General features: G+C 44.0%; 1 protein-coding gene across 1 annotated transcript in view; it reads right to left on the bottom strand.

The window, feature by feature from the left end:
* COMMD8 (COMM domain containing 8) overlaps positions 1-24233 on the bottom strand; it is a 39198-nt gene that overhangs the window by 4962 nt on the left and 10003 nt on the right. Inside the window, exon 4 of the mRNA XM_077477536.1 lies at positions 4741-4896. Within this exon, the coding sequence (XP_077333662.1) occupies positions 4741-4896 (156 nt within the window). The remainder of the gene's footprint in view (positions 1-4740; positions 4897-24233) is intronic.

Here is a 24233-nt window from a genome sequence, read left to right as displayed (position 1 = left end):
CATGTGTTTTTATTATTTGGGGACATGTATGTTTTGGGGACATGTGTGTTTTGGGGACATATGTGGGGACTGTGTTTTCACTGTGTGGTGTGTTGTGTGTTTACACTACACTGGTGATCAGTGAGTAAAAAGCTGTGAAAAGCAGCCCATACTCACTGATCATCAGCCGGCTGCAGCGTTCTGCTCTCCTCTTCTCAGCGGTGACTTCCGTGTGAGGAGAGGAGAGCCGATTGCCTAGCAACCGGCTGTTTGTTTACATCACATGACGGCCGTGATTGGACACGGCCGTCATGTGATCAGGAGGGCCAATCACAGAGCCCTCCTGCCGATCTGAGATGTGCCGTGTCCGGGTGACACGAGCACATCGGGATCGCGCCGCTGCGCGGGCGCGCGCGCGCGCGATCCCGCTGCTCCTGAATGACGTTCCTGAACGTCCTATCAGGAGCAGGCGGCTCCCACCCGGCCGTATATATACATTGGCCGGGTGGGAAGTGGTTAACCTGAAAAAAATATGTTGATCTTGCTGACTGCAGAAAATGACTATAAACCAATATTGGCCAACATTACAATTTTTATCATGCATTTGGTCCCGTCTTTGGCCCCGTTGTTGACATTTTGGGGTTGATTTACTAAACTGGAGTGTGCACAATCTGGTGCAGCTCTGCATAGAAACCAATTAGTTTCCATGTTTTAGGCTGGATTCACACTGGTACAACACAACTGTTGTACGGCTGCCATCCTACTTTGCCCTGCGGCATCGGTCCTACTTCCATCTGACTTGAATGAACAAGATAAGATTTTGCTCCGAGGTCGACATAGTACGACTTGTATTTTGACCAACGAAAACAATCCCAGTATGACATAAATTCCTTTTACTGCTGTTGTAATCACCATGTCGGATGTCACAAGTCGAATGGTTAGGACAAGAATCTGACTTTAATGATATTCAATGGGCTGAAGTAGGAACAAAGTCGTGCAGGAACCTTTTTCAAAGTTGGACCGACTTGTGTCGGAACAGTTAAGACGGCTCTCATTGGGAACCATTGATATGTACATGTCATACGACATGTGCTCCCATAGTCGAAGCGTCAGGCCAGGTTCACACTGGTATGACACGACAGTGGTACGGCTGTGGATCTGACTTTGCCCTGCGACTTGAAGTGCGACATCAGTCCGTCGTCAATGATCCGACTTTGATCCCGACAATGCAGGCACTTTGTGTCTGGTATGAATCTTTAGTGGGAACTCCACGCCAAATTAAAAAAAGACTACCTCCAAGACCACCCCAGGCCCTTTGGTCTGGCATAGTTTTTTAGGGGAACCTCACACGTCGAAAAAAATGGCATGAAGGCCCCCCAAAATCCATACCAGACCTTTATCCGAGAACACAGCCCAGCAGGTCAGGAAAGGGGGTGGGAACGAGCAAGCCCCCCCCCCCGCCTGAATCGTACTAGGCAGAATTTCCTCAACTCGGGGGGGGGGGGGGGTAGGCTCTTTGGGGCCCACATCAAAAGCACCTTGTCCCCATGTTGATGAGGACAAGGGCCTCTTCCCGACAACTCTGGCCTTAGTTGTCGGGGTCTGCGGGCGGGGGGCTTATGGGAATCTGGAAGCCTTCCTTTAACAAGGGGACCCCCAGATCCCGCCCCCCTACCCTATGTGAATGAGTACGGGGTACATTGTACCCCTACCCATTCATCTGTCAAAAATACATGGGTTTTTTAAGTAATTTATTAAGGTAGCTCTGGCGTTGCTTCCAATTTCTTCTCCCCTCTCTGTGTTTTCTCCACTCTCTGTTGATATCTTATAGCCTTCTCCGATTCTTCTCCCTCTGTCCACTGTCAGAAGAGAAGACAGCAGAGAAGACCCAGCAAAAGAACGAGAAGACTGCGGAGGAGACCCAGCAGAGGCAGAAGACCCAGAGAGGGCTAGAAGACATTCGCGGAGAGTGGAGAAGACCCGGAGAGGGGAGAAGAAATTGGAAGCGACGCTGGAGCTGCCTTAATAAATTACTTTAAAAACCTATGTACTGCATTTTATTTTTGACACTTTTTTTTAGGTGAATGGGTAGGGATACAATGTACCCCACTTATTCACATAGACTGAGGGGCTGGGATCTGGGGTCCCATTGGTAAAGGAGGCTTCCAGGTTCCGATAAGCCCCCCACCCACAGACCCCGACAACCAACGACCAGGGTTGTCAGGAAGAGGCCTTGTCCTGATCAAAATGGGTACAAGGCTCCCCTGCCCCAAAGCACCCACCCCCCCCATGTTGAAGGCATGCGGCCTGGTATGGTTCAGAGGGGGTGGCTCACTCTTCCCCACCCCCTTTCATAACCTGCCAGGCTGCGTGCTCTGGTATGGATTTTGGGGGACGCCATATTTTTTTCGGTTTGGGGGTTCCCCTTAAAATCCATACCAGACCAAAGGGCCTGGTATGCTCTTGCAGGGGTAACCCATGAAGTTTTTTTTTTTTTTTTTTTTTTTTTTTTTTTTTACATTTTGGCGTGGAGTTCCCCTTCAAGATCATCAGAGCACCAGTTGCATGCCAAAGTTGGATCAGTTAAGACAGAGATCCGACTTTAGTGATATTCAATAGGCTGAAGTCAGATCAAAGTCGGACCAAAGTAATGTAGGGAGCATTTTCAAAGCCGGTCCGACTTGTGTCGGTCCAGTTAAGACGGCTCTCATAGAGAAACATTTTTTTTTTCACACGTCATGAGCTCCCAATGCCGGAGAGTTTGTCGTACCAATGTGAACCCAGCCTTAAGGTCAAAGCTTAATTGAACAAGCTAAAGTTAGAAGATGGTTGGCTACCACACACAGCTGCACTGGATTCTGAGTGCTCCAGTTTTAATAAATCTCCCCCTTTATCTCACTTCCTGGTAACATAATAATAGAAAGGCCCCTTTCACATGGGGTGGACTCTGCCGACAGGGAATCGGTCCGCTGATCCCCGCCAAGCAGGTGGATGACTTGTGTCCATGTCTGCTGCGCTTATGCAGAGCAGACACAGCCAACTGCCCTCTATGGGCAGACGGACGTAAAACAGACCACCTGTCTGTTTACATCCGACAGCCATCCAATCCACTAGACCAGGGCTCGACAAACTTCAGGAGCCAGGTGGCATTGGTAACTAAAATTAGCGACCTTGCACCCGAGCTACACTGTGGCAGACCCCCCCCCCCCCCCCGGTGCACTGATTAAGATGCCTCGCCAGCCAGAAATTGAGGGCGCGGCTTTGCGGCCTGCTTGAGCAAGATGCTTACATTGGCCAGGGAACTGATGGCGCCAAGGGTTTCCCCTGCCTGCCCACCTCCGACATCTCCTTCCATAGAGGGGAGAGGTTGAAGGTGTTATGGGGCTTGATATGGTGCCGTTTCCTTAACAGTGAGAGGACAGGCAACTGGTTGGAACTGCCTCAGTTTCTGTTACACTCCCACAAAAATGGAAACAGTTTTCTACTAATTTTATTTTAATTTTTTCTATTAAAATTTATTTTTTCATTCTCTTCAGTTTTGCATATTCTCCCTGTCATGCCACAACCACAAAGCAGAAAAAAAGCCGCTTTTACACAAGCTGTCTGATCAGGTCCGCCTGTCAGTTTTTCAGGCGGACCTGATCGGACCCTCTAGTCTCCTCTATGGAGAGGCGGATGTCAGCAGACACCTGGCAGATGGTGGTCCTATTTTCCATCCATCTGTCAGATCAGATGGAAATGGATAGGCAGCCCATTTTTAACCGATAGCCCCATAGAGGAGAGTGGGACACAGACCTGTCATACGCCTGCTCAGTATGGATCAGGGGAGAGTTCCCCATGCTGAGCAAGCGGATTTTACTTAATGGAGGTGTCCATGTAAAAGAAGCCCAATGTGGCATGATTCCCTGGATCTCCTATGGCCCCCACTAGGCTTTACATGCATATGGCGGCCAAGTAATGTACAGCCTGTAAAGCTGTATTTCTGCCTTGGGCCTGTGCTCTACTGGGGATGGTCCACATGCCTTTCACTGCACTGTGTAAAGTGCCCTCCCCCTGCATGTGCCCAAACTTGCACAAACTAGCTCCTAGAATCAAAACAAAATTTGTCAAGCCCTGCACTAGACAGATGGGGAACGTGTCTGTTGACACCTGCCGCTCCATAGAGGGAAATGGATGGTTGGATCAGGTCCGCCTGTCAGTTTTTTTAGGCGAACATGATTGGGTAGCTCATGTGAAAGGGGTCCAAAGTGAAGGAAATCCCCCCTAAAAAGGGCACAGAAGGAAAAACCATGCATAGATGAGGCTCTAACCCTTGCCACTCTATCCTAGAAGTAAAAAAAAAAAAAAAAAAAAAAAAAAAAAAAAAAAAAAAAAGGATTCATTCAAAGAAAAAAGTTAAATTAGACATAAGATGTTGGATGAAGACATCAGTGAGTACTCGTGTACAACCAGTAGCCTGACAGTGTAGGTAAAATCTGAGACCAGAGCTGTAAGGGATGTTATACAAGATGGTAATTCCCATCTTTCCATAGAAATCCCTATGGAGAGGCCATGCCACCTAAACATAAGGGACAGTACAGCGATGTTTACTTAGCAAATAACTGGTTTTTATGACATCTGTTCAGGATATGTGGTACAAAGTGCATACTGCAAACATACTCTTTAAAAATTTGGAATCCATTGTCACCTCCACATTGAAAAAGCAACCCAAAATAGCACCAAAAGACAAAAAAGAAAGGTTATAAATAGGAATACAAATACCTTATTAGCCGCCTCTAAAGAATTGATAAGATTCTGCAGTTCCTCTTTATTCAGCTCAATGGAAATGGGTGTCATTGTTCTATTTTTGACAATATCCAGATCCAGGTTCACAAGTGGCATTTGCAATGTGGATAGCTTATCACTTGACATGACCAGCTACATAGAGAAAAGGGGAGTAATGTTGCAAATTACTTTAAAAGTTAATTTACAGCAGTCCCAGCCGCATACAGGTTATTCATATGAAAGCAAGAAAACTGCCTAGATTTTTTATAAAAAACATTGTATAAGCCCCCCCTCGAAAAAAAAACCCCCACTAAATTACTTCTCCCACAGTTTATGAAACAGTCCCCCATCTTAGCACATTATTCTGCATTCTTAAGCCTTGTACACACAGTGAGAACACCGGACAAATGAGCGTCCATTTTTGGGGGGGGTTTTTGCACGCTAGTCGAATAACAAATAGGTTACTAAAGTTACGAAAATTCTCATAAGACAAAATACAACTTCAGAAGTGATGTAATGATTGCAATGTATTCTTTTATTTCTGAGCATGTGTGGGCTTGTTCACATGATTTTTTTCATACAAATACTCTATTAATTACAAGAAAATTGTTAGTTGTGTTATCTTACAAGAAAAATTTTCATGCTTGTCCCTTCGGATATTTTCACATGAACCGTCATCATCGGCTCTCAATAGCTGTGTACTAACAAATAGATTACCGAACAATCGCCTTGAATTTGTTTTGTTTTTTTCCGTCCGATATTCTCATTGCGTGCACTAAGCAATAGGAGCGAACAAAATGGCAGGTGTTCTTAAAAGGGAACTTTTTTTATTTCTCTTTTTTAGTTACTGCCTCTTAGGTATTAACAGGAGCATCAACAATAGGAAACAAGCATACCTTGTGTCCTAAACTAAATCTTTTTATTTTTTCCTTGAAGTGGAGCTCCACCCAAAAGGGGAAGTTACGATTTAAGTACTTTTCCCCCGCTCCTCTTGAACAATTGACACCTTTGAGGAGCGGGGCGGGGGGGAACATGTACCGATTTTGACAGGTACCTGCTTCTCACTTCTGTTCCAAGGTTCTCCTTCCTCCTGCAGTCTTCTGGGACACTGACAAGTCCCAGAAGACTGCACTCAACATTCACAATGCGCAACGTGACTCTCACATGCGCAATGGGCACCAGGCTGTAAAGCCACAAGCCCATAGTGAAGATGCCGGGGACCAAAGACAGTGGGTGAGGCCGATTGGGGCGAGCACAATGCTGGATCGTGGGACAGGTGAGTGGCTGATTTTTAAAAGTCAGCAGCTACAATTTTTGTAGCTGCTGACTTTTTATTTTGCACAGGTGGCTGGAACTCCACTAACAATCCTTATATAGATGCAAAGCTATTTATCTTCAAATTCTGGGTGCTTTCATTGCAACACCTTTCCATCTGTTATTCAAAATCTGCAAATATGCAACACAAATGTAAAAAACAAAACAAAAATAATAACGAAAATAATAATAAATTTTGCATTGCACAATATGTAGTGTCAAGTTTTCCCCTTTTGGGTGAATAAAATGAAAATCAAGACTGATTTTAGTAGGATGTGTAAAAACTGTTGGAAAGTTTCACGGATGTCTGTATCCACTTTGTAGAGATTTACTTTTGTTTCAAGGACTTCTGTCCTTGAAACAAAAATGAGGGGGGAAGGCTACATTTTTATCCATTGGGAAATCACCCAATAGACACACCTGTTCCAGTGACCAGTGGCCTTACAAGGGGGGAGCGGGGGGGGGGTGTGGGCCGCACCCGGGTGTCACCCGACAGAAGGATTGCTCAGTGACCGGGGGAGGGGGGGTGACACCAACCCTATTTACGCCACTGCCAGTGACACCAACCCTAGTGACGCCACTGCCAGTGACAACTCTCAGTGAGGGGAAATCATCTCTGGGACACAGACAGCAGGACTCTAAAGGAGGACTCCGATCTGCTTTTTAATATAGTGATGGATCCGAAGTAGCACAATAAAAAGAAAAAAAAAAATCAATTTATTAGCTGCTTAAAGGCAAAAAAAGTCTGTAATAAAGCCTTAGCAGCTAGAAAATGGATAAGTGCTGGGTCTTGGCTCCTAAAGGCAGTTTTGCACATAGAAATCCCATTTTGTTAGAGGTACATTTCATTGCTAGACATCTGATTGTAATTGCCATTTATGTATATGTATTGCCTGTTTTACTCTCGCTTATTACCTGTGTTACTCTGACTTATTTGTATTACTTACATTGAAAAGCATCACTGGAGATGATGGTACCATATAAATCTTTAATAATGAGAACAAATAACACTGTAAAGATAAAGTATTGCACAGAAACCAAGAAAACGGGAACTCCTTGCCTCAATTTTACACCTCACAGAACATTTTCAGTCTGATAAACAGAGGAAATCCCTGTAGATTTTTTTTTAACCTTCTGATTATATAGACTGCATACTAAACAAAAAGCAGAGGCATTCAGCCAACATGTAGAATATTTGATTACACAAGAAGCAACTAGGTTAACGACTTTAGACAACAGCTGAAAATGTGCTGTTTTGTCTTCTTTCAATAGAAAATGATAAATATGAACATTAAAATTGAAATACAAGCCTATACCCAATTTTCTTCTGTTCGGACATGATTTTCCTATTGAAATTTATCAAGAATTCATAATTCTGAAGAAAAAAATAAATAAATAATGTAATAAAAATATAAAAAAACAAAAACCATTTCCCTTATGGTGGTGATGGACTTTGCTTCCCCCAACAAGCCTATACCCAATTTTCTTCTGTTCAGTCATGATTTTCCTATTGAAATTTATCAAGAATTCATAATTCTGAAGAGGAAAAAAAAAAGTAATAAAAATATAAAAAACAAAACAAAAAATAAATAAATAAAAACATTTCCCTTATGGTGGTAATGGACTTTCGGTTTCACCAAGTTGTCCAATATTTTTTCTGGATAAGTATCAGAATGTACATACTGAAATTCATTGTGCCACTACCCTAAAATAACATGCTACCCAACCGTATGTCTTTGCCCAGAAAAGTGTCACACCAGTGATGGTCCTGGTACTTGGAGGAGATCCAGCAATAGACTGTTAGATGGTCTTCCCAATTAAAGCATCAAAGTACAGGCTGCTTATTTTCCTCACTCTCTCAAATCAAATTTCATAAATTGTAGTACAAGTACAGGTATAATTCAAGCCTGTAAGCATTGCAACAAAGTTTCTTGGAATGCATCCAAATTAGAAACATCGAGGAAGGAGAACTATCAAAAGGTCTGTTGGCATGTAATAAAAATAAAAATTGTTCCACTTCAATTTTTTAACCACTTCAATACTGGGCACTTATGCACCTTCCTGCCCAGGCCAATTTTCAGCGCTATCGCACTTTGAATGACAATTGCGTGGTCATGCTACACTGTACCCAAACTAAATTTTTATCATTTTGTTCCTACAAATATAGCTTTCTTTTTGGTGGTATTTGATCACCTCTGGGATTTGTATTTTCTGCTAAATAAAAAAAAAAAAAATTGAAAAAAATAAATACTTTTTTTGTTTCCGTTACAAAACTTTGTAAATAAGTAAGTTTTCTCCTTCGCTGATGGGGCTGCATTGACAGGCCCTAATAAGGCAGCGCTGATGGGCATGATGCGGTAGGACCAATGGGCACTAATATACAGCACTGATAGGCAGCATCGATGGGCACCAATTGATGGATGCCAATCAGTGCCAAACAATAATGCCTGCCAATCAGTAATATGCCCATTGTGGCCACTGACTGGCACCCCTGGTGGTCTAGGGTGGCATACCTGGTGGTGACATCCCTGGTGGCCCTAGTGGTGTTCCTGGTCATCCAGTGTGGGCGTCGTCAGGGGGAGCTGCACTGATAATCATTCAGAACAGACCCCCCCACCCCCCATCAGAGGAGCAATCGGCTCTCCTCTACTCGCGACTGACAGGCGCGAGTGAGGTAGGCCGATCAACGGCTCTTCCTCTTTACACTGTGATCAGCCATCAGAAACTCCTTACCTACATCGTGTTGTGATGTGTCAGACTGACAAACCGCACCAACAATCGTTGCAATGCGTGCTCTGGGGGGGGGCATCGGCTTCATATCCTGCTGGATGTCATACGACGTGCGGTCAGTATATTGAAACCAATTTGCTGCTGTCATTTTGCTATATGGCGGGAGGCAAGTGGTTAAGACTATACTCTAGCTAACAACAAGCTACCAAAATCAAGGGAAAGCTATTGTGTATTATAGTGAGCCCACCTTACAAATCATTTATTGTAAGGTTTGCCTAAAAGTGTTTTTCCATGCGAATTTTACACTTTGCATGTTTGCCTAAACATATTCCAATTATTATATAATATACTCTATATACAAATAGCCACGTAAGCAAAAATGTACAAATAAAGTGTTACTAAACCCAGGACCCTGCATTCACTATATCTGGTCTCCCACAGTACACAGAAATGCAATTATTTTAGTAAATAAACTGCTAAATACCTTTTCTCATTAGTAGTAATCTCTGGATCTGTGCTGGAGGAAGAAGCCCTAGCACACTCAAGTAATAGTCTATATTATTTCCCCATCTTCCTATTCAGGCTGCTACATAAAGGTTTTTTAAGCTGGCCATATACTGTGCAAATTTCAGCCAGTCGCTGATGAACTGGCCAAAATTTGCTTTGTAGAGTTGGCCGCCTACTGCCAGACATTTTTTCACTGAAAAAAAAAAAATGAAGGAGCCAGGCAGAAAATTTCCAGATTAGCTGCATCCAATCAGATGCAGCCACTGTATGGATATTCTGACAGTAAGTGGACAGCCTTAGGAAGGTGAGGAGACAGGCGAAGAAGCCAGCAAAGCGTAATTAGACACCCCCAAAAGAGGGGAGGGCTATGACGTGCAAGGGTGCTGTGCTAGGGGTGCTGGGATGCAATGGAGTCATGGCACACACAATGCACCCTGGAGTCACTAGATGATAAAGGATGCTCTGGGATGCACTAAAGTCACTAGATGACCCTGGGGTGCACAGGAGGTCATTTGCAGTCACTAGATGACCCTGGGGTGCACAGGAGGTCATTTGCAGTCACTAGATGACCCTGGGGTGCACAGGAGGTCACTTGCAGTCACTAGATGGCCCTGGGGTGCACAGGAGGTCACTTGCAGTCACTAGATGGCCCTGGGGTGCACGGGGGGGGGGTCACTAGATGGCCCTGGGGTGCACAGGGGGTCACTAGATGGCCATGGGGTGCACAGGGGGGGGTCACTAGATGGCCCTGGGGTGCACAGGGGGGGGTCACTAGATGGCCCTGGGGTGCACGGGGGGGGGTCACTAGATGGCCCTGGGGTGCAAGGGGGGGGGGTCACTAGATGGCCCTGGGGTGCACGGGGGGGGGGGTCACTAGATGGCCCTGGGGTGCACAGGGGGGGGTCACTAGATGGCCCTGGGGTGCACAGGGGGGGGGGTCACTAGATGGCCCTGGGGTGCACAGGGGGGGGGGGGGTCACTAGATGGCCCTGGGGTGCACAGGGGGGGGTCACTAGATGGCCCTGGGGTGCACAGGGGGGGGGGGGTCACTAGATGGCCCTGGGGTGCACAGGGGGGGGGGGGGTCACTAGATGGCCCTGGGGTGCACAGGGGGGGGGGGTCACTAGATGGCCCTGGGGTGCACAGGGGGGGGGGTCACTAGATGGCCCTGGGGTGCACAGGGGGGGGTCACTAGATGGCCCTGGGGTGCACAGGGGGGTCACTAGATGGCCCTGGGGTGCACAGGGGGGTCACTAGATGGCCCTGGGGTGCACAGGGGGGGGGTCACTATATGGCTCTGGGGTGCACAGGGGGGGTCACTAGATGGCCCTGGGGTGCACAGGGGGGGGTCACTAGATGGCCCTGGGGTGCACGGGGGGGGGTCACTAGATGGCCCTGGGGTGCACGGGGGGGGGGGTCACTAGATGGCCCTGGGGTGCAGGGGGGGTCACTAGATGGCCCTGGGGTGCACAGGGGGGTCACTAGATGGCCCTGGGGTGCACAGGGGGGGGTCACTAGATGGCCCTGGGGTGCACAGGGGGGGTCACTAGATGGCCCTGGGGTGCACAGGGGGGGGTCACTAGATGGCCCTGGGGTGCACAGGGGGGTCACTAGATGGCCCTGGGGTGCACAGGGGGGTCACTAGATGGCCCTTGGGGTGCACAGGAGGTCACTTGCAGTAACTAGATGACCCTGGAGCTCAGTCACAGGGGCAGGTAAATAGCCAAACTGGGCATAGAATAAGAACAGCAACGCATTGCTTGAATGCCAAACCATGTGTTGCTTCACAATTTGAAGCTGTGCCAGTCAAGAGAGCTATCTTCCAACTGGTCCTGGCATCAGTCAGGACAGTTTTCTCCTGACTGCCCGAAGTGCCAGTGCTCCACGTAGAAAGCTCCATATATAGAGTAGACCCAGAGTTGAATCCCAAAAGGGGTGAGTGACAACAGGGCCTGTAGGTGTTCCTGATTCGATCTAAAAACAAGAAAATATTTTGGTATGCAATATACATTTGAATATAATGTGCATTTCTACATAAATATATGTTGAGTTTTTACAATGTTCCCTTTCACCTTCAGCGCTACAGTAAAATCCTTTTAATTATCTCAGAACTATGAGCCAAGACTCTTCCATTCAGTCTTTAGCAGCAGCATTCCACTGACACATCAATGAATAAATGTATGAAATCAGCAAGACTCTTAAACATAGCTGCCTAATGAAGGGAATGTTCTCAGTTTCTCTCATTCTCAGTTTCACATTCTGACCAGCGCTACAATTCAATCAAGGAGATAAATCAATATCAGGCGGTGGATGGGCTCAGCCTTACATGATGTTTTTCTGTTATTTCTGTGTGAGCTATTTCAGGTCAGATATTCACTTAAAATTCTGTATTTTGTACTGCTCCATTTGTTCAAAACCATTTTTTTAGAAAAAAAAAAAATAAAAGGAAGAAAAAAAAAAAAAAAAAAAAAAAAAAACCACAGGAATAAAGAACCTCTACTTATCCAAGGGTGGAAAAAAAAATGCACACCGTTGAAGTCTAAGCTTAGCACTGTCAACTAAATTACATTTGCAATTCAATTTCAGAACTGAGAAAAAAATAAAAAATAAAAAAAAATGGAAAGAAGGGAATTAAAAAAATAAAAACACTTCAGCTGGGACCCACCACCTCATTACCAGGTGACCAAAGAGTAGCCGTGCCAACAAGGGAAATCCAGGTATAGTAGAGAGTATGTGCAGATCAAAGCACATTACACACCCAACTTATAGTAATTCTTTAGGACTATTCACTGACATTCTGAATTTAGCTCTGAAAGCTGAACAATACATTTTTCTTTTACTTCAAAATTGGCAATCAAGGGGTTCCAGATATTATTAATGTCCAATAACAGGAAGGAAATGTGTCGTATAAATACATATGATAGATACTGACAAGTATGTTGGAGATACTCAGTTCACATGGGTCAGAAATAGAGGTCGACCGATATGGGTTTTTCTCTGGCCGATGCCGATGCCGATATTTAGAAATCATGGCGGCCGATAGCCGATATATGATGCCGATTTTTTTGGGCCGATATGTTAGGCCGATTTTTTTTTTTTTTTTAAGCCCCCTTGATCTCATAAAATCTAACACACCTTTCCCACTGGGACATTTTTCAGGAGCTTTTGGGCTAAAAATAGCGCCTGTAAAGTGCCTGCAAAACGGCTCCCCTGCAGTCTGTGTGAAAGACAGAGTGCTTTCACACTGAGTGCCCATTCACACAGGGGCGACACGACTTGCAGCGCGACTCACAGACGCGACCTGCACACGACTTCAGCAGCGACTTGCAAAACGACTTCTGTATAGAAGTCAATGCAAGTCGCCTGAAGTCGCCCCAAAAATAGTACAGGAACCTTTTTCTAAGTCGGAGCGACTTGAGTCGCTCCTATTAGAATGGTTCCATAGTACAGAACGGAGCGCGACTTGTCAGGCGACTAAGTCGCCTGACAAGTCACGGTAGTGTGAACGGGCACTAAGGCGATGCGCTGGCAGGATCCTAAAAAAAGTCCTGCAAGCAGCACGTTTGGAGTGGTGTATACCGCTCCTCCACCACTCCTGCCCATTGATATGAATGGGCACCACTGCCGAAGCGCATGCAATGCGATTTGGCAGCGGTGCTTCACGGGTGCATTTAACCTCTTCCTCGGCCGCTAGCTGGGTTTTATGTGCCCCACTAGCAGCCAAATAGCGCCGCTAAAACTTGCAGCGTTTTACCATCAACGCCTGCCCGCTCCAGTGTGAAAGCAGCCTTCATAAGTGATACAGAAAATTTCTTACATTTAAACATTTATTAAACAAAACAAACCTCCAATCAGTTTACTTGTATGTATGATTTAGATTTAAAAAAAAATGGTAGTCAAAACTTTTGGACGAAAAAAAAAAAATGGGCTAACTTTACTGTTTTTAAATTTTTTTTTTTTTTTTTTAAATAGTGTATTTTTTTCCCCAAAAAATGCATTTGAAAGACCTCTGTGCAAATGCCGTGTGACATAAAATATTGCAACAACCGCTATTTTATTCCCTAGGACAGTGATGGTGAACCTTGGCACCCCAGATGTTTTGGAACTACATTTCCCATGATGCTCATGCACTCTGCAGTGTGATTGAGCATCATGGGAAATGTAGTTCCAAAACATCTGGGGTGCCAAGGTTCGCCATCACTGCCCTAGGATCTCTGCTAAAAAAATATATATATATAATTTTTGGGGGGGTCTAAGTGATTTTCTGGCAGAAAATACAGGATTTTTATTTGTAAGCATCAAGTGTCAAAAAAGATTTAGTCTTTAAATGGTTAAACTAAGAACTTCTACACACTGAGATGACTTCATTCATTCAAGTGTAAACATTGTATCTTTTTGTTCTTTTCTTGGCAGCCTGCCCAGAGAGGAGGAAAGACTTTCTATGAGGACTCAGGCAACTTACACTGACTTCTATTACAGAAGTCTTTCCAAGTCCCACTGTTCTAAATCGGACTTTTTATCAGCACAATCGGCCGATGCCGATTAATTAAAAAACGGCAAATATCGGCCGATATATCGGTCGACCTCTAGTCAGAAAGGTAAACATTTTTACTAACCAAATTTTCTCTTTTTTTATCCGCCAATTCTGGTCAAAGGTGATGAGAAAGCAGTAATTAACCACTTGCCGCCCGCCCTATTACAAATTGACGGCGGCAAAGTGGTTTCATAATCCTGATCGGCCGTCATATGACGTCCTCAGGATTATGAGCCGCTGCGCGCCCCCGGGGGCGCGCATCGCGGCGATCGTTGTTGCGGGGTGTCAGTCTGACACCCTGCAACTACGATCTCGGTAAAGAGTCTCCGACGGAGACTCTTTACCACGTGATCAGCCGTGTCCAATCACGGCTGATCACAGTGTAAATAGGAAGAGCCGGTGATCGGCTTTTCCTCACTCGCGTCTGTCAGACGCGAGTAGAGGAGAGCCGATCGGCTGCTCCTCTGACAGGGGGGGCCTGTGCTGATCGATTATCAGCACAGCCCCCCCCCCCCCGAGGATGCCCACACTGGACCACCAGGGATGCCACCAGACCACCAGGGATGCCCAGGATAAGGTATGCCACCCTAGACCACCAGGGATTCCAGTCAGTGCCACAATGGATGCCAATCAGTGCCCATAATGGATGCCAATCAGTGCCCACAATGGGCATCACTGATTGGCATGCATTATTGTTTGGCATTGATTGGCATCCATTAGTACAGTATATTATAATACAATGCCGCCTATCAGTTCCCATCCGTGCCGCCTATCAGTGCCCATCCATGCCCACCTGTGCCGACTACCCATGCCCACCTGTGCCGACTACCCATGCCCGCTATCAGTGCCAATTTGTGCCACCTATCAGTGCCGACCCGTGTCGCCCATCAGTGCCACCCATCAGTGCTGCCTATCAGTGCCCCATATCAGTGTCCATCAATGCCACCTCATCAGTGCCACCTCATCGGTGCCCATCAGTGCCGCCTTATCATTGCCCATCAGTGTATCCCCATCAGTGCCCAGCAGTGAAGGAGAAAATTTACTTATTTACAAAGTTTTGAAACTGAAACAAAAAAAACATTTTTTTTTTCAAAATGTTTGGTATTTTTTTATTTGTTCAGCAAAAAATAAAAACCGCAGAGGTGATCAAATACCACCAAAAGAAAGCTCTATTTGTGGGAAAAAAAATGATAAAAATTTCATTTGGGTACAGTGTAGCATGACCACGCAATTGTCATTCAAAGTGCGACAGCGCTGAAAGCTCAAAATTGGTCTGGGCAGGAAGGTGTTTAAGTGCCCGGTATTGAAGTGGTTAAAATTATAAGGCATGTCACAATTTGTTAAAGGGCAATGCCACTTTTCTAATTCTGATCTATACATTAACCCCTTAGCTTAGACCCCCTCCATGTAACAAATGGGAGGGGGGGTACCATTTTACCAAAAATGTATTTGGTTTGTAGTATCAGCACTTTTGATGTGAGATTTCACAGAACAGAGATTAAGTTATCAAGTAGATGAACGAAACCCAATGACCATTATTGAAGCACTATCCTATCTATGACTTAGTGAGAATCACTAATCAGAATCTGACTGCCAGCGGGATAAACTTCACTGTAATTTCAAATTTTTATAGACTCTTTAATGACTAGGATAGTAGCACTGGATTGGCAGAAGGCCAATGTGGTGCCTATAGTTTAAAAAAAAAAAAAAAAAAAAAAGGGGGGGGGGGGAATCAAAGACTTTACTATGCAACTATAGACCTGTTAGTTAGGCGCTAGAGTGCGAAGAATAGCACCTGCAAAGCGCCCTCAAACAGCCGCTGCTGTCTTTCACACTGGAGCGGTGCGCATGCAGGATGCTGAAAAATGTCCTGCAAGCCGCTTCTTTGGAGCGCTGTAGGAGCGGTGTATTTACGGCTCCTAAAAAGCCCCTTCCTATTGAAAACAATGGGGCAGCACTCCAAACCCGCCTGCAAAGCGCAGCTGCAGCAGCGCTTTGCGGGTGGTTTTAACCCTTTTTCAGCCGCTAGTGGGGTTAAAACTGCCCCGTTAGTGGCCGAAAAGCGCAGCTAAAACGACGGTAAAGCGCCGCTAAATATAGCGCCGCTTTACCGCCAGCGTCTCAGTGTGAAAGTAGCCTAACTTCTATAGTCATGAAGATACTGGAGAGTTTAATAAAGGACCATCCAGAACAGTTTTTGCTAGATTCAATAAAAATTTGTCTGAAGTTGTCAAACCTGACTGATTTTTATGAGGAGATAAGCAAAAAAGGAGTGGCTGTGGATATAGTATACCTGGATTTTGCCAAAGCGTTTGACACAGTTCCCCACATGCAGCTAATGTGTAAATTAAAGTCTACAGGCTTGGAAAATTCAGTTTGTAAATCGATAGAAAACTAAAAAAAAAAAAAAAAAAAAAAAAAAACACAAACTAAAAAGGGCCATTTTTTTTTTTTTTTGTAGTTTTGGACAGAGTGTAGATGGATTAGAACACCCATTAGGTTTTTATTGCTGTCTATGTCCCCGTTAGAGAGATTTACCCTCTCCATTTGTCCTGTTGACCATAATTTGCAAAAGGTAAAAGAAAATTCCAAATTTTGAGTTGTTCCCAGAAAAATAATATGGAGGGTACATTTTCTATGGGAAACACTATTTCTGGTGACCTGGGGGACCGCAAAGGACTCCCTTAATTTGCAGGGATTTCCTCTCATATCCTGTTTTGGCTAGGATGTGAAGGTAAATCTCCCAAATGGCAGACAGATGACAAAAAAAAAATAGAGTATATAACCCTCCCTTACTCTATACAAAGGGGGGGGGGGGGAAACACAACAGTTTTGACTATAGTTCTACTCAAATGATCATGCTCTATAACATATGCATTTAAATTTTTGACCAGAAATACAATTTAAGACATTTTATATGATACAAATCTGTTAGCATAAACTACTGTATTTATGGGCGTGTAACACACACTTTTTTCCCCTTAAAATCAGGGGAAAATCATGGGTGCGTGTTATACGCCGATCTCCCACCGATTGTGAGCCTGTGGGTGGCTTTCGGCCACCTTCGGCCGTTCTCAGCGGCTTTTGGCCGCCGAAAACTCCCAAGAACGGGCAAAAGCAGGACATCCGGCTCTGTATCTCGGCGGTGCCATTTTTAAATGGCAAAGCTGAAAAAGACACTGACAAGGCTGCAAATGACCCTGACAAGGCTGCAGATGGACTCTGATAAGGCTGCATTGATGGGCATTTAAATGTAAGTTTCCTTAAAAATTCCCTCCTAAACTTGGGGTGTGTGTTCTACTCCGATAAATACAGTATGTTTATCCACATACTAAACCAGTTATATTGCTACAACTAAAGTCCTTTATATTGGCCAAATGCATTTTCTTTTTTTAAACTAACCATGACCCTTTTCACACTGACGTGGTGTGGTTTCCCCGCACCACAGTGTACCCGTTGGTTTGGTGCAGGTTAGCTGCATTTTCTCATATAATTCTATTATGTTCCATGGTTTTTGCGCTCTTTATGAAAGCGGTGCAGAAAAACAACCATATCAGTGTGAAAGGGGTCTAAAGCCCCATACACACCATCAGATTTTCTGCCGATTTTTTTCCTTCAGGATTTACCAAAACCATATAATATGAGGTCAAACCTTAGGAGTTTCAATGTGTATGCAATCAGGCAGGCCCTTGCACTACATGGTTTTAGTAAATCTGAAGACAAAAATCAACAGAAAATCTGATAGTGTGTATGGGGCTTTAGTCTACTAAAGTTCTATGTCTTAAACCCAAGCTATGGCTATGAAGTAGCAACTGATATTTTACTCCTATCTGCTTCTGTATATTTGCATTTGTTTTTATAGACCCTAAAATGTAGTGTGGCATTTTAAAGAGCCCCTGTCACAATTTTTAGCCTCTCTATTTTATTACTGCTAAGGAAAAGATAAAACAGCAAACTCATCATTAGTTCTTCCAGTGAAAAAATAAACATTTGGTTTTACAGAAAGGACAGATACTCTTTTAAATACATTGCAAAACACACCTTCATGCATGACAAGCATGCATCTATTCCCATTATGTCACTTTTCTTTTCTGAGTTTTGTTTGCTACTAAATTAAAGTGCAGTTTATGCAGCTGGTCATTGAATTGACAGCTCACATAACAGATGTAGTAATAAGTCTCTGACCCAGACCTCATTAGTATCTCAGGTCCAGCTAGAAACAATGTTTGAGAAGCAACACATTAAAGGAACAGACTGTCAGATAGCCACTGAGGACCATTAAGAAACATTTTATGCTGATAATAGATCTCTGTTCAAGGCATTTATTTTCTACTAGTATAGTGAAGATCATTGCTGTATGTTTCAGTGCTCTGTGCATGCTGTTTTCAATTTAACTTAATGAGTATCCTCTTTGTAGGAACACATTTGTTGTAATTGCATTTCACAGGTGTGAAGGCCTCTAAGAATACGGATGACCCTCACCATCTGTGTAATTACTAGAGGCTATTACTGAGTCAGAGGATGCTGGAAGCCAAGCAAAAGTACCTACGTCAGCAAAATCTACTCAGACTACAGACAACATTCCCGTTTCCACAAAAGAAATAATAATAAAACACGTGGCTTTTCAATTCATGGGGGGGACATTAACAAAGAGTGATGCAGGCATAAAGCCTGCACCACTTTTCTAAACTGAGAAAACGGAGCAGACCATGCTCAACTTGAGAAAGGGGGTGCAAGCTAATTGAGATGGATCAAATGGAAAAAATTATACCGCGCTAGGAAAAAACGTGAAAACAAATAAACTATATGTGAAACAGGCAGCAGCAATAGATGTGATATAACACCCAACAGATATACAGAAATAGAAAACTGCGCCAACCCTATACTAAAATAAATAACAAAAAATAGTGTCAAAATATGTAAGTAATTATCATTAAATGATTATAACGATAAAAAAACACCTTAAGTGCATAAAAAACACAGCAATGCATAAAGAAAAAATATCATAAACAAAAGTCCAATCATGGAAAGTTCATATGTGAGTCCAGATAAGCGTTTGTGACACCACAGTGATTCAACACGATCCAAAAGCGCATAAAGTGCCCGTCACCGTATATTGAATGCGCTTACCAGAAAATAAACAAATTAGGGCGTTTGTATATATTCGATGGATCCCATCAAAAGATATCCTCCTTTTTAGTGGGTCAGCTCTCCATCTCCCAATAGTACCTTCCAGATATTAATATGCTCCGTGGTCCCAATAGGGAGCTTGGTGCTGCATGATCCTGGATACAATAGATGTGTCGTGGTTCCACTCCAACAGATTTCACCAGCAAATCCTGCACAAGGAACTCCAAACTCACTTTATGCAAATGCCTGGGCATAACCTGAAACCACAGGGTGTTCTGAATCCTCTTTAGCTCCTTCAAGCTCACCAAAGAAAAATCAAGAAATCTTGAATTGAGATGGATCATCTGTCTGTTCTCGACAAGGCATAGCCATGTTTTCCAGCTCTCGCTCTCTTCCTTACCCACACCTAATTAAAGCGGAGGTCCACCCTAAAGTGGACCTTCCGCTCATTGGAACCCTCCCCCCCTCCGGCGCCACAATTGGCACCTTTCAGGGGGGAGGGGGGTGCAGTTACCTGGATAATCCAGGTAACTGCACCCACTTCCGGGATAGCTCTCTGTGGAAAGGGGCGTAGATCTACGCCCCTTTCCGAAAGTCCCCCCCTGCCTGCTGGGAAACACACAGATCCCAGAGGCAGCGGGTCCATCCTTATTGCGCAGCGCGATTCGCGCATGCGCAGTAGGGAACTGGGAAATGAAGCCGAAAGGCTCCACTTCCTGATTCCCATACCCAAGATGGCGGCGGCAGCACCCGGGAGACGATCGAGAGATCGGCTTCGGGTGCCGACATCGCGGGCGCGCTGGGCGGGTAAGTGTCATCATTTTAAAAGTCAGCAGCTGCTGTATTTGTAGCTGCTGGCTTTTAAAAAAAAAAAAAAAACGGCGGACTCCCGCTTTAACAAAGGGGTTCAATATAGAAAACTGTTTCAGATCTGTTTCAGCTGGAGCTGGCATACAAGATGTGACCTGTTCGTCAGCTTCTTTCCACTAGTGGCCATTACAATGTTAACATGGAAACCTGCCTATATACTCCAGCATTAACTCAGGCAACTGAAGTGTTGGGTGGACGGGTAAGGCTAGCCATACGTTATACAAATTTTCCTTTAGATTTACCAAAACCATATAATTTGAGGTCAAACCTAAAACACTTTTGCCGCGTACACACGACCAAACTTTCTGGCAGACTAGGTCCAAAGGGATTAGTCCGTCGGAAAATTCGATCGTGTGTGGGCTAGTCCGATCGTTCTTCGAGAAAAAAGTCAGACGGCCCTAGAAATAGAACATGGTTCAAATCTATCTGACAGACTCAAGTCAGACAGACCTAAATCAGGAAAACCGCTTGTCTGTGTGCTGGTCCAACGGACCAAATACGACGCAAGGGAAGCCATTGGCTACTGGCTATTGAACTTTCTTGTTTAGTCCAGTTTACGTCATCACGTTCAAAAAGAACAGACTTTTTTGTGTGTGGCCAAGTCCGTTCGTTCAGAAGGTCCGTCGGGACTCAGCCAAAAGGTCTGTCGGACCTAGTCTGATGGAAAGTCCGGTCGTGTGCACGCGGCATTACAATTTGTATGAAATCAGGCAGGCCCTTGCACTACAGTGTTGAAGGTAAATCTAAAAAGAAAATTGAATAAGAACATTATAAAAATGTAAAACCCTCAAGGTTTTTTTATATACATTAAAGTGAAAAATCTTCTGTGGTGCTGCAGCCCCCCAGATCCCCCCCCCCCCCTTTTACTTACCTGAACCTGATCTTTCCAGTGACGAGAATGAGTCCCACGAGTGTCCCCATGGAATGCAGGTCTCCGATGGGGCACTCGATGCAGGGGAGGAGCCAGTGGTGCTACTGGGGGACCCGAGAAGAAGAGGATAGGGACAACCCATGTTTTTTTTTTTTTTTTTAAATAACAAGAACAATAATAACACACCCTTTACAGCATTCGACCGTTCTATACCTCTATTAGTTTCAATGTCAACTTCCTATTCCCTCTTTAGGGATCTGATCAATCACCATGAATCTGAGTTGAAAAAAAGTTAATTAATAAAAAAAAAATAAAAAAATGGAATGAGCGATTCTACAAAATACCATTCAAATGGCTTCTGTGTCAGCTTTCACCTTTGGTGTTGTTTAACCTATATAACAAAGACCACATGGGCATTTGAATAAATAGACCACATAATTTGTCTGACAAGTATAATTCACCCTCATTTTTTCTCCTGAATGTGTATAAAAAAAATTTAATAAAAAAACACCACACAAACTTTTTATTATATGGGAACACTGTATATAATCCAGTGGAACTGGTATTGAGTTCCCCAAGAAATGTTCCAATCTTCCTACAAATTGGTCTTAGATCTGATAGCACCACATAATTACAAACTGTGTTCACTCTTCTATAAGAAGGAACAGGTGGATACATAAAATGTTTCTAAAAAATGGCTTAAATATTTCTGGAAAAAGGATGAAAATGTGAAACCAGTCCTATCTTTCTTCCTACTATTTTTCTCAAGACTGAAGCTACTATATGAAAAATCCTATTCTGTGCATGAAGCTTTGTTAATACACCTCCCACTGTTTATTAAAACATTGTGTTGTATTTTTGCTAATATACTTGCAAAAAAATATATTTCTTTTCATATAAACAGATGGCTCAACTCATCTGAAAGCCTCACATACTATCCCCTTGTTAGAACATCCTTGTCGGTTCACACACACACACACACACACACACACACACACACACACCTTTTATTTTATTTTTTTATCAGTTTACCAAATGCAATGTGAGCGAACAAAAGAAAAACCTAAATCAAAATCAATATTTGGTTTGACCACCCTTTGGCTTCAAACCAGCATCAATTCTTAGGCCCCTTTCACACTGGGGCGGGAGCGGCATCAGTGATAAAACTGTGCTATTTTTAGCGCCGATTTACCTTTGTTTTAATCGGCGCTATTCGGCCGCTAGTGGGGCAGTTTTAACCCCCGCTAGTGGTCCGAAAAAGGGTTAAAACCGCCCGCAAAGCGCCGCTGCAGCCTCATTGATTTCAATGGGCAGGAGCAGTGAAGAAGCAGCGTTTACACCGCTCCTTCACCACTCCAAAGTGTCCTGCCAGTGCACCACTCCAGTATAAAAGCCCTCAGGGCTTTCACATTGGAGAGACAGCAGCGGCCTTACACGTGCACAAAGTAAGGGATTTTATAGTAGGTGTATAATTAACCAATTATACTAAGCAGGTGCTAATGATCATTAATTTCATTTGTAGGTTGAAACAGTCAATTGAAACAGAAACAGCTGTGTAGGAGGCTTAAAAAAAAAAAAAAAAAAAATAAAAAAAAAAAACTTAGGTGAGGAACAACTAAACTCTGCTACTAAAAAGGTGAGGTTGTGGAAGACAGTTTTAAGCACAGAAACAAGACACAGGGTAATTATACTGCATCAGCAAGATCTCTCCCAGGAAAATACTTCAAAGCAGACTGGGGTTTCAAGACGTGCTGTTCAGGCTCTTTTGAAGAAGCACAAAGAAATTGGCAATGTTGAGTACCATAGACACAGTGGTCGACCAAGGAAACTTAATGAAGCAGATGAAGGACACCTCATGCTCACTTCCCTTCAACATCAGAAGATTTCTAGCAGTGCCATCAGCACAGAACTGGTGGAAACCAGGTACAACCATCTAAGGCCAGACAAGTCTGGCCAGAAGTGGTCTTCATGGAAAATTGGCAGCAAAAAATACCATACCTCCAACATGGAAACAAAGCCAAGAGACTCAACTATGCACGAAAATACAGAAACTGGGGTTCAGAAAAATGGCATCAGGGGTTCTGGACTGATTAATCAAAATTTGAAATAACTGGCTGTAGCATGAGGCAGTTTGTTTCCCAAAGGGCTGAAGAATGGTATAATAATGAGTGTCTGCAGGCAACAGTGAAGCATTGTGGAGGTTCCTTGCAATTTTGGGGCTGCATTTCTGTAAATGGAGATTTGGACAGGATCGATGGTGTCCTCAGTGCTGAGAAATACAGGCAGATAATCCTACATCATGTCATACCATCAGGGAGGGGTGTGATTGGCCCCAAATTTCTTCTGCAGCAGGACAACCACGCCAAACATACAGCCAACGTCTAAGAACTATTTTCAGCATTAAGAAAAACAAGCTCTGGAAAAGATGGTTTGGCCCCCATAGAGCCCTGAATGCACCATCATTGTGTCTGTCTGGGATTACATGAAGAGTCAGAAGGATTTGAGGCAGCCTTCATCCACAGAAGATCCACAGTTAGTTCTCCAATATAGAGATACACACATAAACACACACACACTGATCAGTAAACCATATCATTATGACGACCCACATAATATTAACTCACCCTTTTGCCACCAAAAAGAAAACCTGATTCATCAGACCAGGCCACCATTTTCCATTGCTCTGTGGTCCAGCTCTGATGCTGACATGTAGCAACTTTTGACTGTGGACACGGGTCAGCATGGACACCCCGACCGATTTGCGGCTATGCAGCCTTGTACACAACAAACTATGATTCCTATTATTTCTGCTTTCAACAAATTAAGTTCACGAACATGTTTACTTGCTGTCTAATATATTCCACCAACTTTCAGATGCCATTGTAAGAATATAATTACTGCTATTCACTTAACCTGTCAGTGATCACAAACTTATGACTGATTGGTGTTTAATGCATTAAGAGTTTGTGTAAATTCAACACGTTTTTTCTGGTGGGATGACTGCAGATTTTAATATTTCTTCACTGCCATATGATCCAACCCAGGATTTGGAGATTTGTATTGCAAAAAAAAAAAAAAAAAAATTGTTTTGAATTTTAACCACTTCCCAACCGGCGCACGCTGATATACGTTGGCAGAATGGTACGGGCAGGCATATTGGCATACAGGTACGTCCATTTCTATATGCCACCCTGTGCGCGCCGCCGGTCGGGACCCCTGTGAGTCCAGGGGATACCCGCGATCATCTAACGGGGAGGCTGAATGGGGAGATGCCGTTGTAAACAGCATCTGCCCGTTCTGCCTAGCAACAAGTGACACTGATCTCTGCTCCATGTGATTGGAGTAGAGATCAATGTTCACTAACACAAAGCCCAGCCCCCCACAGTTAGTAACACGCCCCTAGGAACACTTAACCCCTACACTGCCATTTACACAGGAATCACTGCATTTGTATAGCACTGATTGCTGTATAAATGACAATGGTCCCAAAAATGTGTCAAAAATGTCCGATTGATCCGCCATAATGTCGTAGTC

This window comes from Lithobates pipiens, unplaced genomic scaffold (genome assembly GCF_037356315.1).
Source record: "Lithobates pipiens isolate NorthernLeopardFrog02 unplaced genomic scaffold, aLitPip1_a1.2 Scaffold_13, whole genome shotgun sequence".
NCBI lineage: Eukaryota > Metazoa > Chordata > Amphibia > Anura > Ranidae > Lithobates > Lithobates pipiens.
The sequence above is the reverse complement of the archived record's forward strand: the minus strand, read 5'-3'. Positions and strand labels throughout refer to the sequence as shown.